Source organism: Daphnia carinata, chromosome 3, assembly GCF_022539665.2.
Source record: "Daphnia carinata strain CSIRO-1 chromosome 3, CSIRO_AGI_Dcar_HiC_V3, whole genome shotgun sequence".
NCBI lineage: Eukaryota > Metazoa > Arthropoda > Branchiopoda > Diplostraca > Daphniidae > Daphnia > Daphnia carinata.
The window spans coordinates 2,397,246-2,413,934 of record NC_081333.1 but is presented as its reverse complement, the minus strand read 5'-3'; the positions used below and the strand labels follow the sequence as shown (position 1 = coordinate 2,413,934).

The following is a 16,689-nucleotide window of genomic DNA, read 5'->3' as shown; positions in this document are numbered from 1 at the left end:
CAAATGATCTCTCACGTTAACGTTGTTCAGTTATTGTTTTGATTCGGGTGATTCCACTAGGCGCGGGTGATATGTTTTTTCGAAATGTTACGCGATCTCAAAAATGATCCGTGTCGAACAATTTTCTTTCACGCATTGTGTAGTTTTTTATTGTATCCCCTCCCATTCAAAACAATTGAAATAACGCTGTGTAAATTTTTGTCAAGACATTCCAGTATCAAACGAGAGATCTATTTATTGGCTACGAAATCAAACACAATGATGACCGTGTAACCATCAAGTGGACAAGAAAAAATCAGTCCCCGTTTTCGACAATTGATAGATTCATCATCACATCCACATGCGAAAACCCGGAGTTTTTATGAACGTTCGTGTACAAGGGGCGAGTACAAGAAATTGTGTAACAGATAATTACTGCCGAAAAATGCCGTTCATTCCCCGACGGGAATCAGTTGGACGTGATGTGTGTTCACATTGTATATGGTCCACGGGACACAATTCCAATCTGGGGTGTGGTCTGAGCATCCCCAATGCATGCTTCATGCCTTCTTTCACCCAAAGCCCAACCTCTTTACGTTTGTTATCGATTATTTACAAGTAAAATTTTTGTTTCCGTAAACCCGTTCTTTGCTCATCCACAGCTGAAATGATTACAAGATAATGTTCTTGAGTTTCTCCTTTTTTTTTGGAAACATAATCAACGTCAGATTGTTATTTAAATTTTTTATTTCCAATTGTGTACATAAAACTATGTATGTGATGATATACCAGATTCAGTCGTGTTTTTCGCAGTAGGAAATATTAAATGAACCGAAATACCCAACACTGAACGACCACGACATTTATCAATTGAAACAAAAAAAAACAAACAGAACGAGCGAATGCGGTGGTATGGGGATAGAACGTTACATGCACGGACATGGATGGAATACCATCAGTTCTGTATTCATCATTTTATACTTCATGAAAGGTGAAATACAATGGGAAGTGTTCAATCCTTAATCGCGTAATTTAATTTTTTCCGAATAAACATGAATCTCACTTGGTTTGACAAAACGATAAATGGTTTAGTAATATTATGAACGTTAAACTATCATTCATTCAGCTGACTATCTTGCACGACCTTCAACACCCCTGAATTGGTCTCATGAACGTGGTAATACTGCTGACGAATCTTTTAAACACGACAAGAAAAATAGAAATGTCTGGCCTAATCCGATAAATTTTATATGCTTTTTATCATGTAGTCTTCTTGTTCTTGAATCAATGGTACTTGACTGCTAGCCATACTACATAAAAAAATTGCTGGTATTTATTTCATTACACTGTTTTGGAGTTTAAGTTGTGGCATACTTATCATAACCAGCACAACCAGGATGCACAGTGATCCTAGGGCGAGTCGAGTTCTCATTTCTTTCCACCACATAGTTTTACGTAATCTGAAAGTGTTTGAGGTGTAAGGGGAATAATAAGCAACTTTAAAGAGTAAAACTGTTTTAAGGTAAATTTACCTTGATGAGGCAGAATGAAATTCATCGGAAGCACTCCTTAGGTTTTCAGACCTCTCATTAAGATCATCTAACTGGTCTCCTCTGGCAAACAATTTATGCACATTTTCTTTCATAACATTGGTGACTTCTTCCACCTGAGATTTAACACTGGATAAAGACAAAATGCAATTTAACAAGAAAATATACATTTCACTCATGTATCTAACTTACTCTCGTAGTTTGTTATCTGATGAACTTTCCCCAACTTTGTTACTGCAAGCAGATTTATAATGATACAAGTGGCAATAACCTTAAATTATTTCACAGAAATCTTACCGTAACACAAAATCTTCGTCGCTGTCATTAGACACAGCGTCCAGTAACTGTTCCTGTAATTTTAGGAATAGTATGCAACCACATCATGTAGAACACTTTGGTTTATAAAGTACATAATTTATTAAAAAGAATAACCTACCCTTTCAAAATCGGCCCCTTCACTTCTACCCGGCTTGGTTGGTCTACTAGACATGATAGCAATTACAGCTTAAAATTCTAGCAAAAAATATTAAGCTAACTTCTGTCTACGTCAGCTAAAATATTTTAGAAACGTCAACGAGATCGAGACAAGACACCGGCAGCTATCTTCATCCAAACATCGACTGCTAGAAAAAATGTTGCTTATCGTGCCACCTGTTGTTGACTAAGGCAGTATGCAGATTAAAAATTCAAACGACATACAAACGAGTTACAGCGGTTTCTCCTGTCAGGGGTTAGCTAATTTGTCTGGTTTCCTTTAACTTAGGGGAATGACACTCAATTTATCGTGAGTCCATTTATAGCAAGCATCCAGCTAGCAATGAACCAATGAAATGCGTTGTTAAGCTTTAAAACAATGCGATTTAAATTTTAGAAAAGAGATGTATTCAATTGCCGAAAGTGCTTTATGAAACCTTAGCAGAAGGCCAACTTGGCACTCATAATTAAAACGGACACCTTTTGTTGCGGGCGAAAAAAAAAACATACACCCAAAACATACTGCATTGCACATGGTTCAATTAAAAACCGTATATCCTTCTTAGGATTAAATCTTTAAAAAATGAAAGTTTAACAGTTTTGTTAAGGCTTGTGCACAATAAAGTCCCAGGTTTCTCTCAATTTCAGATCCAGAATTTGGGTAGCGTTCATAGGTCCTAGGCCGTAACATAACGGAAGAAATTTGTTGAAGACCATTAAAATGCCACTCATCCACGTCAGGACGAGGAGGACACACATCCAGTTGAAGAACTGTTTGGCAAATATAAGCCTTTTTTTTGGAAGAAAATAAAAATACATGGTCACATATTTTTGTGAAACAAACAGGCATCATGAGTTAGCTAACCTGGTGAGATAATACAGATGTTCGACGAGAGCTGCATTCAAAAGGAGCTTGAAGGCTAGTGCCGGTAAGTAATGATGGAGGAAGAGCGTGTGATCCACGAAAAAGTAAGGCAAGAAATGGAACACGTAGCCAAGGAGAAGCACCTCCCCAGTAGTGCGGAATTGGTTCCAAGCCTCTGTAATATCAAGATAGCTTTGTTTTACCTCTGTTTTACCGAATGTCATCGAAATTGTTTACCTTCATGGATATCAAAGCACTGTCTACGTTGCCTCAAAAGATAGAAGACGAGTAGACTGCAATAAGCTGCAAGGGCGATAGTTGCCGAATACCAGATAAAGATATTACCCAACAAGTGAATTTGAGCCTACGAGAACGAATAAAGAATATTGGGATCAACATATTCAAAAAGGTCGTAAATGAATTTTATTACGTTGGATTCTGGCGACACCCAGTAAGCGATGCCTCTCGTCAAGATGAGCCATTCCCACGGGCTAGATGTATACATGTGATTTTGTACATTCTCGTTAGAGATGAACAACATTCGAATCTGAAGTTCCAAAAACTTTTCCCAGAATCCCATTTGAACGGGTTCCAGGGGGATAAAGTCGGTGGTCATTAGTTCCAGTTGACGATCTTTCTCGTCTTCGTCTGCGAATGATGAACACGAAATCTTAATCAACGATTCATAAATTTAATCAAAGACTACTATTCACTTACTGCGCGTGTAACGATGCTCTTCGACATTGAAAATGGTATTGGGTTGATTGACCATGACGTCACCGACAATTTCATGCTGATTGTGCCCCCAATCCGGTAGCAGTCTACCAGAGAAGGCAAGTGCTACACTTGTGTTCACATGAATCAATCGAACCTAACAAAAAGATGAAGACCACATTATATCACAGAAATTTGAAAAAGCAGAAATTGAGAAAAAAAAATGTGGTTACCATGGATTCCAAAGCATGCCAGACGTCGCCAACCTCCTCACGGTTGGTAATTTCAACTCGCCAGACATCCTGAGCCGGCATTGACACGTTGTGATCCACGTAACAACTTACTTCCTGCATAACAAGAACGGTTAGCACCGAGGTTTAAGAGTTCTTTTTTGAGCTTCAGGCGTTATAGAATCATCGTGCATTTTTGCAAACTAAATCGAAGCCTTCAAGGACATCCCAATACCTGTTTGGTGGGAGAAGAAGGTGCAGCCACATTATGCGAGTTCAAATTGCGGCCAGTGATACCGTGAACGAGTTGGACTTCTTCGCCGTGTGAAATTCTGTCTAATGGAGCGGCAACAGCAAGATCAGTCCTTAAAATAAAAGAAAGGCCCGTCAGCTGCGAAACATATCACACGGTCTCATCGCAATCTAAATCAAAACCTGTTTGGTCGCTTGACTATCCACCAGTTGTTGATATCTTTTGCAACATAACATGTAACTTGCTGTTGGTGGGAGGAACCACGCTTGTCAGCATACTTGACAGGATAGTTGGCCGCATGACTGTGTAGCCAGCAGGGTGAGCCGTGAGCGTGTCGCAAAGTCACCTGCGAGCCATGAACGACTTCCAAAGGCTGTCCACGAACGATAGAGCTGAGTCCTCCCTAAGACGAAAATAATAGAAACAAATCCAACAACGGAAGCAGAAAGAAATTGCATACCTCCAAGCTAGCTTGGAAAGCTGAAGACATTGCCGAGTCGTGAGGTCCAGCATTGATAAGTGTGCTTAGATGAACGTAGAAAATGCCGATGTAGACCATAAGTGGAACGAAGAAGAAGGCAAAGAATCGTGCAACGGCGTGGCCAAACACTTGCTTCTTCGTCAGCGACAAGTTCCCTAATACTTTTTCCCAAAAGTCATGGCCAACAAGCGCTAATCCCAGTAGGTAAGAGTACACTCCGACGTACTTGACACTATTGGCAAAAAAGAAAAGAAAATCAAATAGAAAAAAAGGTTGTTTAAATATCACGCCATCAACATTTCAATGTTTGTTCGCGAGTTTTACCATAGGGCACAAGTCAAAAAGATGGCACCAGAAAGGAGCCAACCCCACCAACGTAAAGAATAAGAATGGGCTTGGGCGTTGCCACTGCGCTCAAGAGCACGAAATTTCAGCACGCAAAGTACTCCACTCATGGCGAAAAAAAGAATGATTGGTTCCATTAGCATGTAGTGTGACTGCGTCAGCAGGGCATTGTCTGAAAAATATTCAACAGTGCAACAAGTAAGCATCGAAAAAAGCTCAAATCACAGTTTGATTAATAATTATGTTCACACCAAATAGAAATAGAAATCCTGCCAATGCTGCTGTCCATTGCGAATAGTTGAGTTGAAGCATAATCATGTAGACGAGCGGAATAAGCATGCTGCCCGTCAAAGCAGGGACGGCCCGCATAGCAAAAACCGGTACGCTCGAGTTGTAGGGTGAGCCAATTTTATCAAATTTAAAATCACCTGTACGAAAGAAATACTTTTTTTTTATTATTATAACGAAACGTATAAAACTGTCAACGTGATTTTATAGCATTTTTTTAGTCATCAAGATACTATCAATCATTCTCCGACAGTCTTATTATACTTTTGAGAATTTCTTGATTTTGGGGTAAGATCTTTCTTTCGAACACTGTTTACTATGGCTAGCGGGCACAATAAACAACAGTACGAACGTATTAGAAAATTAAAATGTGTGACCTCGTCTACGGGGCCTCGAGTAAGAAAAAGGTAATAATAAAATATAATTTACGTCAGTCATCTTACTCGGGGGCTTTTTACTATTACTAGAAACCTTGAACATTATTTCTTTCAGGTAGTTGAACTACGTGTCTAGTCAAGTACTTTTTTTTGGACTTTGAATCCCTTCCGGTTGGTTATTACGTGTCTATTTCGAATTGAAAAAAAAAATGAAAAGTATTGGATCAGTTCTCAATTGAACTATGATAATAAGAGTTTTTGATCATGAGGAAAGAAAGCTTGTGTGAGATGAAAATTATACAAACCTTGAAATCCTCCCAGGTAGCCGGCAAGGGCTAAGAGTTGTTTGCCCAACGGGGGATGCGAGTCAAAGAAGAAAGTCTGTTTCTGGTAAAGGCCAGCATAACGTCCGTAGTGCAACTCGTCAAAAACGATGCTGTTGGGTTGGTCCAGAGCATAGAATCTCGTAGCCAACGCGACAACAAAAAGCATCATTGGTAATAAATTAAAGTGACAAGTGACTGACAGAGTGGGCAGATCGGCCAAAGATTGACCGGCTGTTGCAGTCCCCACTTTGCCAGCATTTCGTTGTTTTTTCTCAGACTTCTTTGGAGATACAGACTTTTTAAGGATAGGCTCCTCTGTTAATTCTTCCGGCAAAGCTTCAGGAGTAGATTCGCCATCGCCCTGTTTATGTACAAATAATAATTAAATAAAGGCAGATTAGGAGAGCAGCTGGCATTAAGTTGTATGAATGTGACACCTGGGACGAATATTTCAAATATTATTCGTGTGTGCGTCCCAGGAAAAATAAAAGAATAAAACAAAAAAAGATGTGTCAAATAAAACAAGCTTAGTTGTTTCAAGGCCAATGTATGCTTTTCCTTTCAGAGACGTGCAGACATGCAGGGGCTGGTTCTTTCTTTGCATTACGCAGCAATAGGAATTGGAGGGGGATGGGAGAACTACCTGGATGGAAAACAACATGCCAAGGACGAGGGTTCAGCCACCTTACGGCAAAAGCCATCTATGGCAAAACCACGTAGGTACACGTCGTCAAATACACGTGAAATAGATGAAGCAGAAAGATCCCCCTTTTGCCTTAGCGATAACTCAAAAACTAACCCGCATGAAAAACGACACAGGAAGTAAAGGAAGCAAATTCACCCCCTGTGTGCAGTGAAATGTTTTAATGTACATTCAAGTTCCACATCAGAAATTTGTTACAGTCTACCTCACATGTTATGCATGGGAACTTTGAAATAACATTCCATGTCTTGAATTCAAAAAGTTAACTCAGCATAACACATGTCAATACTCGGAGTATGAACACGAAGCTGTTCATGGTGAAACCACAAATGCATTTGCTATGTTTACAACTATTATACTATGTTATTGCAATAAATAAATCTTTCATTAAGTAAATAACACAATAATATGCATTCCTTTACCTCATCTCTTGGATCTACAGCTGGATTTGGAATTTCTTTGTTTTTTTCATTTTTGTTTTTGTTGCGATTCACTTTTCTGTTTTTAACTTCAGTGTCACCCATTTTCCTCCAGCTAATAAGCAAGTGGAGGATGCAATAAAATACTGTGGCTAAGAGTGACTTAGCTGAAAACCCACCTGAAACAACGTCAAACGCGTACTGAAGAATAAGCCGCTGAGTTGGCGGTATTCAAACTATAACAGGTAACTCGCCTTCGGCGATCACTCGCTGGAGGTCAGCATGGAGTGTTAGCTAGTTGAGGGTGACTTTGTCGATATTCTTAGCTAACATTTTTGATAATATTTCGGAATTTGCTCTCACTTTCTGCTCAGGAAAACACGTTAATCACAGTCCATTTTAGTACACGCAGGCATGTTTTCCATCACTTAAGACTCGGCTGCAGTCTCATGTCAGCCAGACGACAGCTTCACAAATCACAATGTCAAATGTAAATAAAGCGTCCAAATTTTTTCGTAAATGTTATAATTTACGAATTTTAATTAAAAATTGAGTCATTATTACGGTTAAAGAATTTTTTTATTATTACGATGCCCAAATAAACGATTACATAAGACAAATAAAAAATTTGTATTCAACATTTTGTATTTCATCACTTGGTGGACCGAAGGTAAATAATGATTTTTGTGTTTTTCTAGGTAAATCTCTCATTCTGTACTTATCATTTTACTTTTGTTTTGTTTCTACTTTCTTGAACAATAAGTTTATTGACTCCCAAAGGATTCAATTTTCATAGGTGGCAGCACCAATCGATGCCAACCGAGTGACATCCTCAGGCATTTTCAAGCGAGATGCCTTTAGCCGCCAAAAAACCGGAACGTCCGGTCGAAACTAGCTCCAGCATGATTAATGCGTACATTTTGCATTCTGTGTTTTTTGCATTAATCTCTAATTCTCTAAGTGACTATCCATGTGCTAGCTCAAATTATGTTGGCCTTGAAAAGACTGCACAACTGCTTAACTTCCCATTTTTTGCATTCGTCAATATGTTGCTGCAAATGTATTTTATGGTACAAGTGAGGAGAATTCATACGTAATGGCTACCACAAGCATGGCCGTCCATCCGTTGAATGAATGCCCCCTTTTAACTAAACTCTTTGATTTCTTCCAAAAATAGTTTTCTGGAAAGGATTATTCCATTATTAATGGTTGTCAAGTTGTAAATCAACCTGCAAACTTTCTCCACCGATCGCAGCCAAAGTAACCCATGTCGTAAGTTTCTTGTACTCGTTATGTTAATGCCCATTTTTCCTCTGTGCTTTTTTCTTGTATTGCAGTCAATATCATTTATCTCATTTACAGTTGAAAGAACTCAATGATCTACATGGTTCATTGCGTCTTCTACAGGCTGTATGGGGTCACCCTTCGAGAACATCCCCCACTGCCACGTCCCAAACGACGTCCTCCACCTTACACATCCTACGCCACGATTACACTGCCAGCATGAAACTGCCATTCCATCGTTCAAAACTGTAAGTTGCATCATTGAGCCAAAAGATGGTTTCTTATAGTTAACACTGTGATCGCTAGATTTCTCGGGCATACATTGTAGAGAAAAGTTCGATAGTCAAACAGTACGACGATTTTTTTCGTTAGACCTAAAGGATTTCTGAAAAAAAAATTAAGGACCCTTTCTAGTAACTAACCGCAATGACGCAAACGTGGAGTCACATATTTCCTTTCCTTTACGAACAGTTTGTACCTCCTGCTGTTCACGTTTATTACAAGTGGTACCGTTTGGCCAAGTTAAGTACGATAGAACATTTTTTTTTTATTATTACCAACAACTTCGGGATTAAGAATGGGAGAAATTTTTGTGTAGACAGCCACCGTGCCCTGTCCATGACAACTCTAGGTTGATGACGTCAATACGAATTCTCAGAACAATAATCAACATGAATTCGAGATTCGTCGTCCACTAGATGTACTGTACAATGATTTGCGATTTTAGCTTTTAAGTAAGACATCGAAATAATCCTGTAATTACTTAGTTATTTTCATCAAAGTTAACAGATTGACAGTAATTGATAACATTTCAATATTCCCAGCATGTCGTGCTTCTATGCCACGCAATTAATTTTTTAAATCACAAAGAACAAGTCTTTTGCAATATGTTGCCTGCTGAGTGTAACATGAATAATTTTTTTTCAGGATATGGTTATCATCCCTATTGCATACACGTCGGATGACATCTAGGTTTATCGCATTAGGGGTTATCTCCAAGGGAAGATCATTTATCCTCTAGAAACCAACTGTGCATGATAAAGTGAGGTTGGAAGAAAAGCTCTCATCTTTCGAGAATAATCGCCCGTTAAAAAACCGAAAACCATCCCCCATCCCTCAGGTACAGCCACAGAACGGCCCAACTACAGGAACATTATTTAATTAAAATCATGTCAAGGATACCACAGATTATACCCTTTGCTTCATTGGCATCCTTTCACGGGACGCACATTATGTCAGAATGGTAGTTCTATGGATTCAGCCTTACACTGTGATGACCGCACACATTCACTGTGTACTATTCAATTTGAAAGTGGAGTCACTCAGATACTGCTGGCCAACTTGTAATAACTCGTGAAAGCAAGTATTCTTTCAACCAGACTTCAATGCGATTTTCAGAGCCGAGTAGATGAATGTCGTTTGTCGTATTGTTTAATTAGGCTAAGTTACATAACCAGTATTATATTTTCTTGTTGAAACGATCAGTAGGGTGCAGTATGCTAAAGTGGGTTCTTGGCCCGATAAGATGCCAAGCAAATTCTACTTCGATTTCGTTTTACGTTATGGCTGCAGGTAAATCGTAAAACAAATCATTTCAGGAATAACAAATACTAATATTTTAAACCTAAATTTTATGCTACTCTAGGATGGGTACACTAGGGTACCCACGTTTCCACGGTGCTTATATCAATTGCCCTAGATCGACTATTTGAAATTCGTCGTAACTCCCGTTCGGAGACTGTCGAATAGAACTGTCGGTTGGGTTAGAAAATGCTCTTGTGCATGCCAAACACAGAATATGTCTAATACTCTTGACTGTTTACTTCAACGTCGAACCCAACTGTGCTTAAGGATGAAAAGCAAGGTGCCTTTCTAGATTCTATGTAGCCAATCACGCCCAGTTGGCATGGTAAGCTTTTGTTATTCATGCGAGACTAACCTTAGAGTTTCAGGTTTAATGTGTCTACCCCCTAGTTGCTAGGTTGCTACGCGATGGGATTCGTTTGAAATCCAAAATCATTAGATAAAACATCACGCTCAGTTGCCAACTGTTGACTTCCTCCTTAATGGCGACGCATACTTCTTGCTACGGCTGAGTTGTCTCCAATCTAGATGGGCTATTTCCCGCGGATTTGTCAAGAGATAAGATCATATGGATGCATCGTTCTGATAATCGAATTCTCCACTGCCTTCCGATGGAACTGCCTATTACTGAAGAAAAGGACGGACGTGACTCTTTGTGCACGAGTCCAACGGACACGTTTCTCACAACCATCTATTTCAAACATTTGGGAATGTTGGAGAACCTACGCTACAGGTAACACAATCTCTTTTGAAATTTGTTTACATAGTACTACGCAGCATTGCATGAATCACGGCAGCCAATAGGAAGCAACCAATAGCGAAAAATTAACGTATAAGTCATTCGAATTGCGTTTCAAATAGAAGACGGGCAGGAGGGCAACAACCTTTTCGATCTTTAATTAACGTTTAAGTCTGTCGATCGATTTTGGTGAAATTTGATATCTCTGCTGGCTAATGTTAACGCACTTGAGTCAATGTCCGTACTCCACAGGTCCGTTCTACAGAAAACACATAGCAAGCGAATAAATCTATGACTGTATGATCAATAGATGCTATTCGAAACCCATTCTGTAGGGTTTGTACTAGAAGGGCCAATGAACTCGAGGCATTCAGTAAGCTCATCAGCTGAAATGGTATCTTTTAATTATTCCGCATTTCACAAAGAGTTAGGCTTTCAGTTTCTTGTTTATCAAAGTCTATTGGCAGAACGTCTCAAGTTAACTGAAACCTTCTGTATCGCATTTTTCTCGTTTGACAGCCTTGTAAACATCATTTTTCTTTTTGCCTCGACTTCCGTCCTTAGTAACATTGGCATGACATTGTGGTGCTGCGTCAACTACAGAGGGTACATAAACAGGGAGGGGGGAAGGAAGACCTTTGATCTCGTTTTCTTGGAGCCAATAAGATCCTGTGAATGCCTTTCTAAATTAAATTGGTCCGGGCATGAAAAAGGATTCCGTTTTTCTTATCCCACGAAATACATTTGAAATAAGAAAAAATCTATAACATAATGGCGTAAGTATTGGCCACGTGAGACGGCTAGTCACATGCCCCATTCCGATAGACGTTCACCGTTCACAGCAAAAATCAATCTAGGACTACCGAATTGCATTCTCTCGCGAAATGTCAACGATAATAGTAAAGCTGGATGGCCGTAAGCCTCTAGCGTAGACCTCTTCCCCCATCTCGTCTTACATAAAAAAGATTACGTCGTCTAGATCCGTCACAGTATGTTGGATGCCAAGCCAAATTTTTTTCATCGGCTATTCATCTATCTGCCAGCGAATTCTTTTTCCCCCCCCCCCCCCCCCCTCTGAAAGATTATATTTTGTGGATCGAATATGTTTCCTGTGGGTAGATGATAGTTTCTCTGTTAGTAAAGATGTCTAAAAAAATTACTTGGACTCTACATATTTATTTATTGTTTTACAGAAAAAGATACGCGGGTTATGAAGCGGATCATGGCTCGATTATTAGCTGCCTCCCCCACCTTGTTGGAAGCGGAAGATTAACCAACATCCTACGGGCTTACACGATGTAGTAAACGGTACTACAGATCGAGAAGAAAGCGTCTGTATACGTGTCGTATTGTTGTGTAGGTGTCATACGTGTAGTGTTGTTTTTTGTAGTGTGATAGTGCCTGCGTGTTATTTTAGCTAGCTGTGCCTTTTATTGTAAGGCATGGCGACTGAAGCATATCCAACGTAGTCCTTGGTGTTGTTGGGTTTTTTTTTCTGCACAGATGGGTTGACGTTGTTGAGAGTAGAACGATGGTGAGGTTGTCCGATGCGATGTGAGTTTTCCCTAGCGAAGAACGATGTGATAAAGGGAAGGAGGGAGGGGGTCGGGGTCGGAGAGCATGGAGGGAGGGGTGTGGAAAATTGGAGGTGTTGGGAATCGAACACGGAGCGACATATTACAAGGGTAGGACTATAACCACTGGGCCAGGACTAAAGATCCCTACCAAATTTTTCTTCAGTAGTGACGTGTCTGAACTACAGGTAAATATATATATAAACTGTACAGCTTGGCACTGTGCTATAGGTCTTGGTATGCCATTCTGCTTCTACGGGTTCGAATCATACCCGTTTTGTCTTTTTATGGCACTTGTTAGCAGAAATCACATTATTTACCGAACTTTTATTTTCGGATGACATCATGTAAGTATTAAATAGGTCCACTAATTAAAAATTTGATAGTCAGCAACGTATGAATGAATGGGGTGAGCAAATCGAATGTGATTTTCGATAGATCCAAACCATAAATTAGCCCGTATTTTCTTTTCCTGTTTGCCTCAGTACGCGACTAATGTAAGAAAAGTAAAATTCTATTTTAACACGACTTTCTTTGGTAGTTGAAAGTACGGTAACCATTCGAAATGGTTTTAGTTTTCTTTTATGGGTATAGTTTTCAAAACCTCGATAACCTGTTCAGTCGCTTATCCCATTAGAACTTTTTTTTTTTATATCCACACCTCTTTTTTTGAAAGGTCTGAGAAGCTGTCATTTAGATAGGAGATTCCGCCAGTCCATCAAAGTGAGGGGAGGGGTGATCAAAAATCCATCATGGCCGCTTCCCTTCTTTTTTTCTTTCGTTTCATTTTCTTATTTTTTTCTTCTTTTGTTTCCTTTTAACGTGAAATTTTTCTGACACTATGAAAACCTGATGACGTCAGTAACAAGAGGCAATTTTTCGCGATAAATCTGGGGAAAGAGAAAATCCCGACCGAAGTAGTCTGTAACTGGCGGCACACGTATACACTAATTTGCTCCCCTTTCTGTTTGTTTTTTAACTGTGCAAAGTAAACTTTACGGTTACGAAGAACTCATTGAGTTTCTTGTCGAGTTTCTTTATTCCACGTAAACCGTAAGTTGAATATGAGCCAAACTTTAAATCGTTAATCTGGTTTGATTTATTTGGTATCCATGTTGGTGATAGAACGTGATGTGTTCGTCGTAGCACCGAGATACCAAATAGAAGAAAACCCACATCGACAATGCACTTGTTTGTTTAAAAATCACGTTTACATGACAACCTCGATCTCGTTTTCGCTTTGTATTTCATGCTTCTCTTTCACGAATGTCAAGTGGAATGGCTGGAAGGCTTGCAATGTGCAATCGTGCGAGATGTAATAACCATGTCGACTTGGTTGCTGTTTGCTTTGCATAATGTGCAAACATCAAGACAAAAGGTTAAAGCCTTAAAGGTGCTGCATTATGCCCGTTTCTGTTGTTGCTAGTGTTTTATGATTTCGCCTTCCAGTATATGAATTTGCCAGTTTCATTGTGACATCAGACTATGAAATTTGGCTTTCCCGATGCTACAGTCCTATTGAATCGATACTCGACATTTTACTGCATTATTTAGTTAAATTTATTTTAAGGAAAGAATCTCTTTTACTTCGCATGTATTGAATTTCTGGCTGGTCAAGAGGCACAGTGATCTTCCACAGTCAATACGGATGCCTATTAGGAATTGCCTTAAAAGGATAAGAGGTTATATTTCATTTTGCCCTCGTCTAAGGACCCCAGGTTCCTAGTTGCGTAGATATCTAATGTATTTCAAAAACATGATCACTCGTTTTTCAGGGGTGCCCTCTTATACGCAACATGGTGCAACTAGAGAGCAAAACTTGCTGATTTTGAATTTGCATTGCTCACTTTGAGTGAAACATGCTTATTGAGTTTTTCTGGTGTTGTGATCTTCTCCAAGAAATACATTAAAGCATCCGCACGGTTGCCCTTTCATATCCTTATCCAGAGACGATGCATATTGCGTGACAACGACCGGGACTTGGCACCCTGGAGATGCTTCTTGTCATTTCAACATGACACGAGCATTTTTTTCCCCCCCGATTTCGGAGGAAACTTGGTCTTGTTTGACTTTGGCTTGCCAACTCAGCGTTGCACGAGAAAAAGAAAGGTAGCAATTTCAATTGGAGATTGATCAATACCAATAAGATGAATAGATGTTGACATTTGTCCTGGTGACTGCCAGTGATCTGCGACAACCGATTCTTTTTCGACATTGACAGATGCTTCACGTTTTGTCATACACTTTAACCATAATCTCAATAACAATACAATTTTAGGACGTGATCTTTGTTCAACAGGGAAATTGTGATCACATGTGTAATATCATAAAATTCAATTATTCATCAAGGTATTTTGCATGAGGAATTAAAACATTGACCCTGCGAGGATAAAATCACGAGAGGCATCATATGCTATCGGACACGGGACACAGCATCACGTGTGTGGCTCACGCATAGAAACCTGCCCGTGCGGACGATTGGCGCATGTCCCGTCGCTTCAGAGATGTTGTTTACAATTTACCCGGTTGGTATACTAATTTATTGAATAAAATCCTCGAGTGAAAGACAAAACGTGTAGGCGAATAGGCTACACGGCTTTTTGTTTTGGCTGTTTGCTCGTTTTTAATTAAAGTTGTATTCACGGTGAAACATAAGGCACCCACATAGTAACCACGGTGAGATTTTCTGAAAATTTACAATGCGCGCGCAGCAATCACGAAGCAATGTAACAATCCGTTTCTTTTCCCAACGACCATATAGCCGTTAAGAGGCATATATAAAGGAGACGTAGCTTACCTTCGGCTTCAGACTTTGTTCAATACTCGTGCCAGGTGTACCGGTGCTGTATTTGCTCCTGTCCATTATAGAAATTCTAAACGCTCAGTAAAAAAAAAAAAAAAAAATTTAAGTGAACTGACGTGATAGGGTTTCAAAACCAAATGTTTTTCTTCCACTTATTTTCTGGAAACGAAACATGATCGAAACCAATAACAATAACAACCATTACAGTGGCAAGCTTCGAAAACTGCAAGACTCTTCGTTCCAGTGTTTAAAGTTCGTTAACGTCGAAGCACAAATCGCTCCGCTATTCGTAACATTTACAAACGAAGCCAATAGCTCGTTTTACCAATAGGTGAGTTTTCTGATTTCTTTTTCCTCCTGGTGTTCATTGAAACATTTATTTCTAATTAGCCTTCAGGGAACTAACTGTTGTGGTTTTGTTTCGTTAGGCCAAAATGAGGCTGTTGAACTTGAAAGCTGGATTTTTAAGGCGGAGGGCTCCAGACTCGCCCTTGTCGGCCAGACCACAGCCGCAAGAAGCGCAAAAATGGGCAGAATCATTTACTGCGCTTATGGCATCCAAATGTAAGTCATTTCTTACTTTAACAACTAACGTGTATACCTTAAATTAAAACAATTCGCTCTTTCTTTTCTCCAGACGGATCTTCTCTTTATCGCGCATTCTTACTACGAGAATTCAGCAACGAGAATCTGGAATTTTGGCTGGCCGTTGAAGAATACAGGAATTCTAAACCCCAAAAGATGGCTGCTAAGGCTCAACAAATTTACAATGACTTTGTCGCTGTCCAGTCATCCAAAGAGGTGCGTTATCTTATTCGATCTGATTGCCATTTGAACCTTAGCTCTTAGAATGTATTTTGTACTTAACTCCATTTCTCTTCCTATCCATAGGTCAATCTCGATTCCGAAACGAGACTCATCACATTGAATAATGTTCAGTCTAACAATCCAGATCAGCACGCATTCGATCGAGCCCAAAGACGCATCCAGCACATGATGGAGCGAGACTCTTACCTACGTTTTCTCCAGTCTGAACTCTTTCTTGAACTCGTTCAAACGAGCCAATGTCCAACATCAACCGGCTGCGGTACAAACGTCTCTTCGTCAGTTCTATAAAAACAAGAAAATCACCAGCACCCGATGTGTAACTGTACAAACGGAAGGCTTTACCAGGATGGCTGGAATGATTTTCGTAAGGCACCGTCCCTCACATTCGATGTGAAATTGTTTAGCTCTCGCACACTGTGATATTAGTCGGCGTCGAATTTGTTTTTCTACTTTTTCTAACGTTGCTTGTTTGAATTATATTTTCTAGAAATATCCATGTTTTTCTGTGAAATTCTAGTCCGTTTCTGAAACGGATGGTTCCTCTTGCCAATCTCTTATCTGTGTCTGTGAAACGCTACCAAAGAGCCGTTTCCTTTCAGTAATGTTATTGAAATCTTCATTCAGAATTAAGTTAGGTAAAAATTGATTTGTTTAATGCCCTTTGATAAAAGAAACCGTGGTGGTCAGTGGACCTCAATTCTTCTATTGTTGTTATCTCTATTTTGATACTGATCGTACAGTGATATCTACTTTTTTTTAAACAAATGGTCACATTATTTCATAAAACGTACTGTATGCACTAAATTGACTACGTAATGACATGGAACAATAAAATGAACCAATAAAGAAGGAATGCATTGAAACTTTCTCTCA

The 16,689-nt window shown here is 39.5% G+C and overlaps 3 protein-coding genes and 2 long non-coding RNA genes across 6 annotated transcripts in view; 2 read left to right on the top strand and 3 right to left on the bottom strand.

The window, feature by feature from the left end:
• Positions 1-16,689, bottom strand: part of LOC132087859 (uncharacterized) — a 91,513-nt gene that overhangs the window by 345 nt on the left and 74,479 nt on the right. The gene's annotated exons all lie outside the window — the stretch shown is intronic.
• On the bottom strand, positions 913-2,116 carry LOC130693841 (vesicle-associated membrane protein 8-like). The gene is made up of 6 exons (XM_057517067.2): positions 1,966-2,116; positions 1,827-1,879; positions 1,722-1,763; positions 1,512-1,658; positions 1,354-1,439; positions 913-1,289 (listed from the first exon to the last, which is right to left on the bottom strand). Exons 1-6 carry the CDS (start codon positions 2,017-2,019, stop codon positions 1,264-1,266), a joined length of 408 nt encoding a protein of 135 aa, XP_057373050.1. The 5' UTR covers positions 2,020-2,116; the 3' UTR covers positions 913-1,263.
• LOC130693847 (protein O-mannosyltransferase 1-like) lies at positions 2,389-7,391 on the bottom strand. Of its 2 annotated transcripts, XM_059494685.1 has the most exons (14): positions 7,184-7,391; positions 7,008-7,119; positions 5,862-6,243; positions 5,143-5,319; positions 4,871-5,063; positions 4,526-4,778; positions 4,248-4,468; positions 4,048-4,177; positions 3,816-3,929; positions 3,586-3,739; positions 3,299-3,516; positions 3,106-3,232; positions 2,869-3,043; positions 2,389-2,793 (listed from the first exon to the last, which is right to left on the bottom strand). In XM_059494685.1, the coding sequence occupies exons 2-14, from the start codon at positions 7,107-7,109 to the stop codon at positions 2,607-2,609; spliced, it is 2,433 nt and encodes an 810-aa protein (XP_059350668.1). In that variant the 5' UTR covers positions 7,110-7,119; positions 7,184-7,391; the 3' UTR covers positions 2,389-2,606. The 2 variants fall into 2 exon arrangements, with proteins under 2 accessions (XP_059350668.1, XP_059350669.1); XM_059494686.1 differs by lacking the exon at positions 7,008-7,119 and having other exon boundaries at positions 7,184-7,390.
• Positions 7,888-12,186, top strand: LOC130693854 (uncharacterized). Its single transcript, XR_009001762.2, has 7 exons — positions 7,888-8,276; positions 8,367-8,536; positions 9,216-9,408; positions 9,476-9,860; positions 9,934-10,197; positions 10,263-10,605; positions 11,805-12,186. It is a non-coding gene; the product is annotated as an uncharacterized LOC130693854 (long non-coding RNA).
• On the top strand, positions 15,422-16,649 carry LOC130693835 (regulator of G-protein signaling 8-like). The gene is made up of 3 exons (XM_057517058.2): positions 15,422-15,552; positions 15,626-15,789; positions 15,880-16,649. The coding sequence occupies exons 1-3, from the start codon at positions 15,423-15,425 to the stop codon at positions 16,102-16,104; spliced, it is 519 nt and encodes a 172-aa protein (XP_057373041.1). The 5' UTR covers position 15,422; the 3' UTR covers positions 16,105-16,649.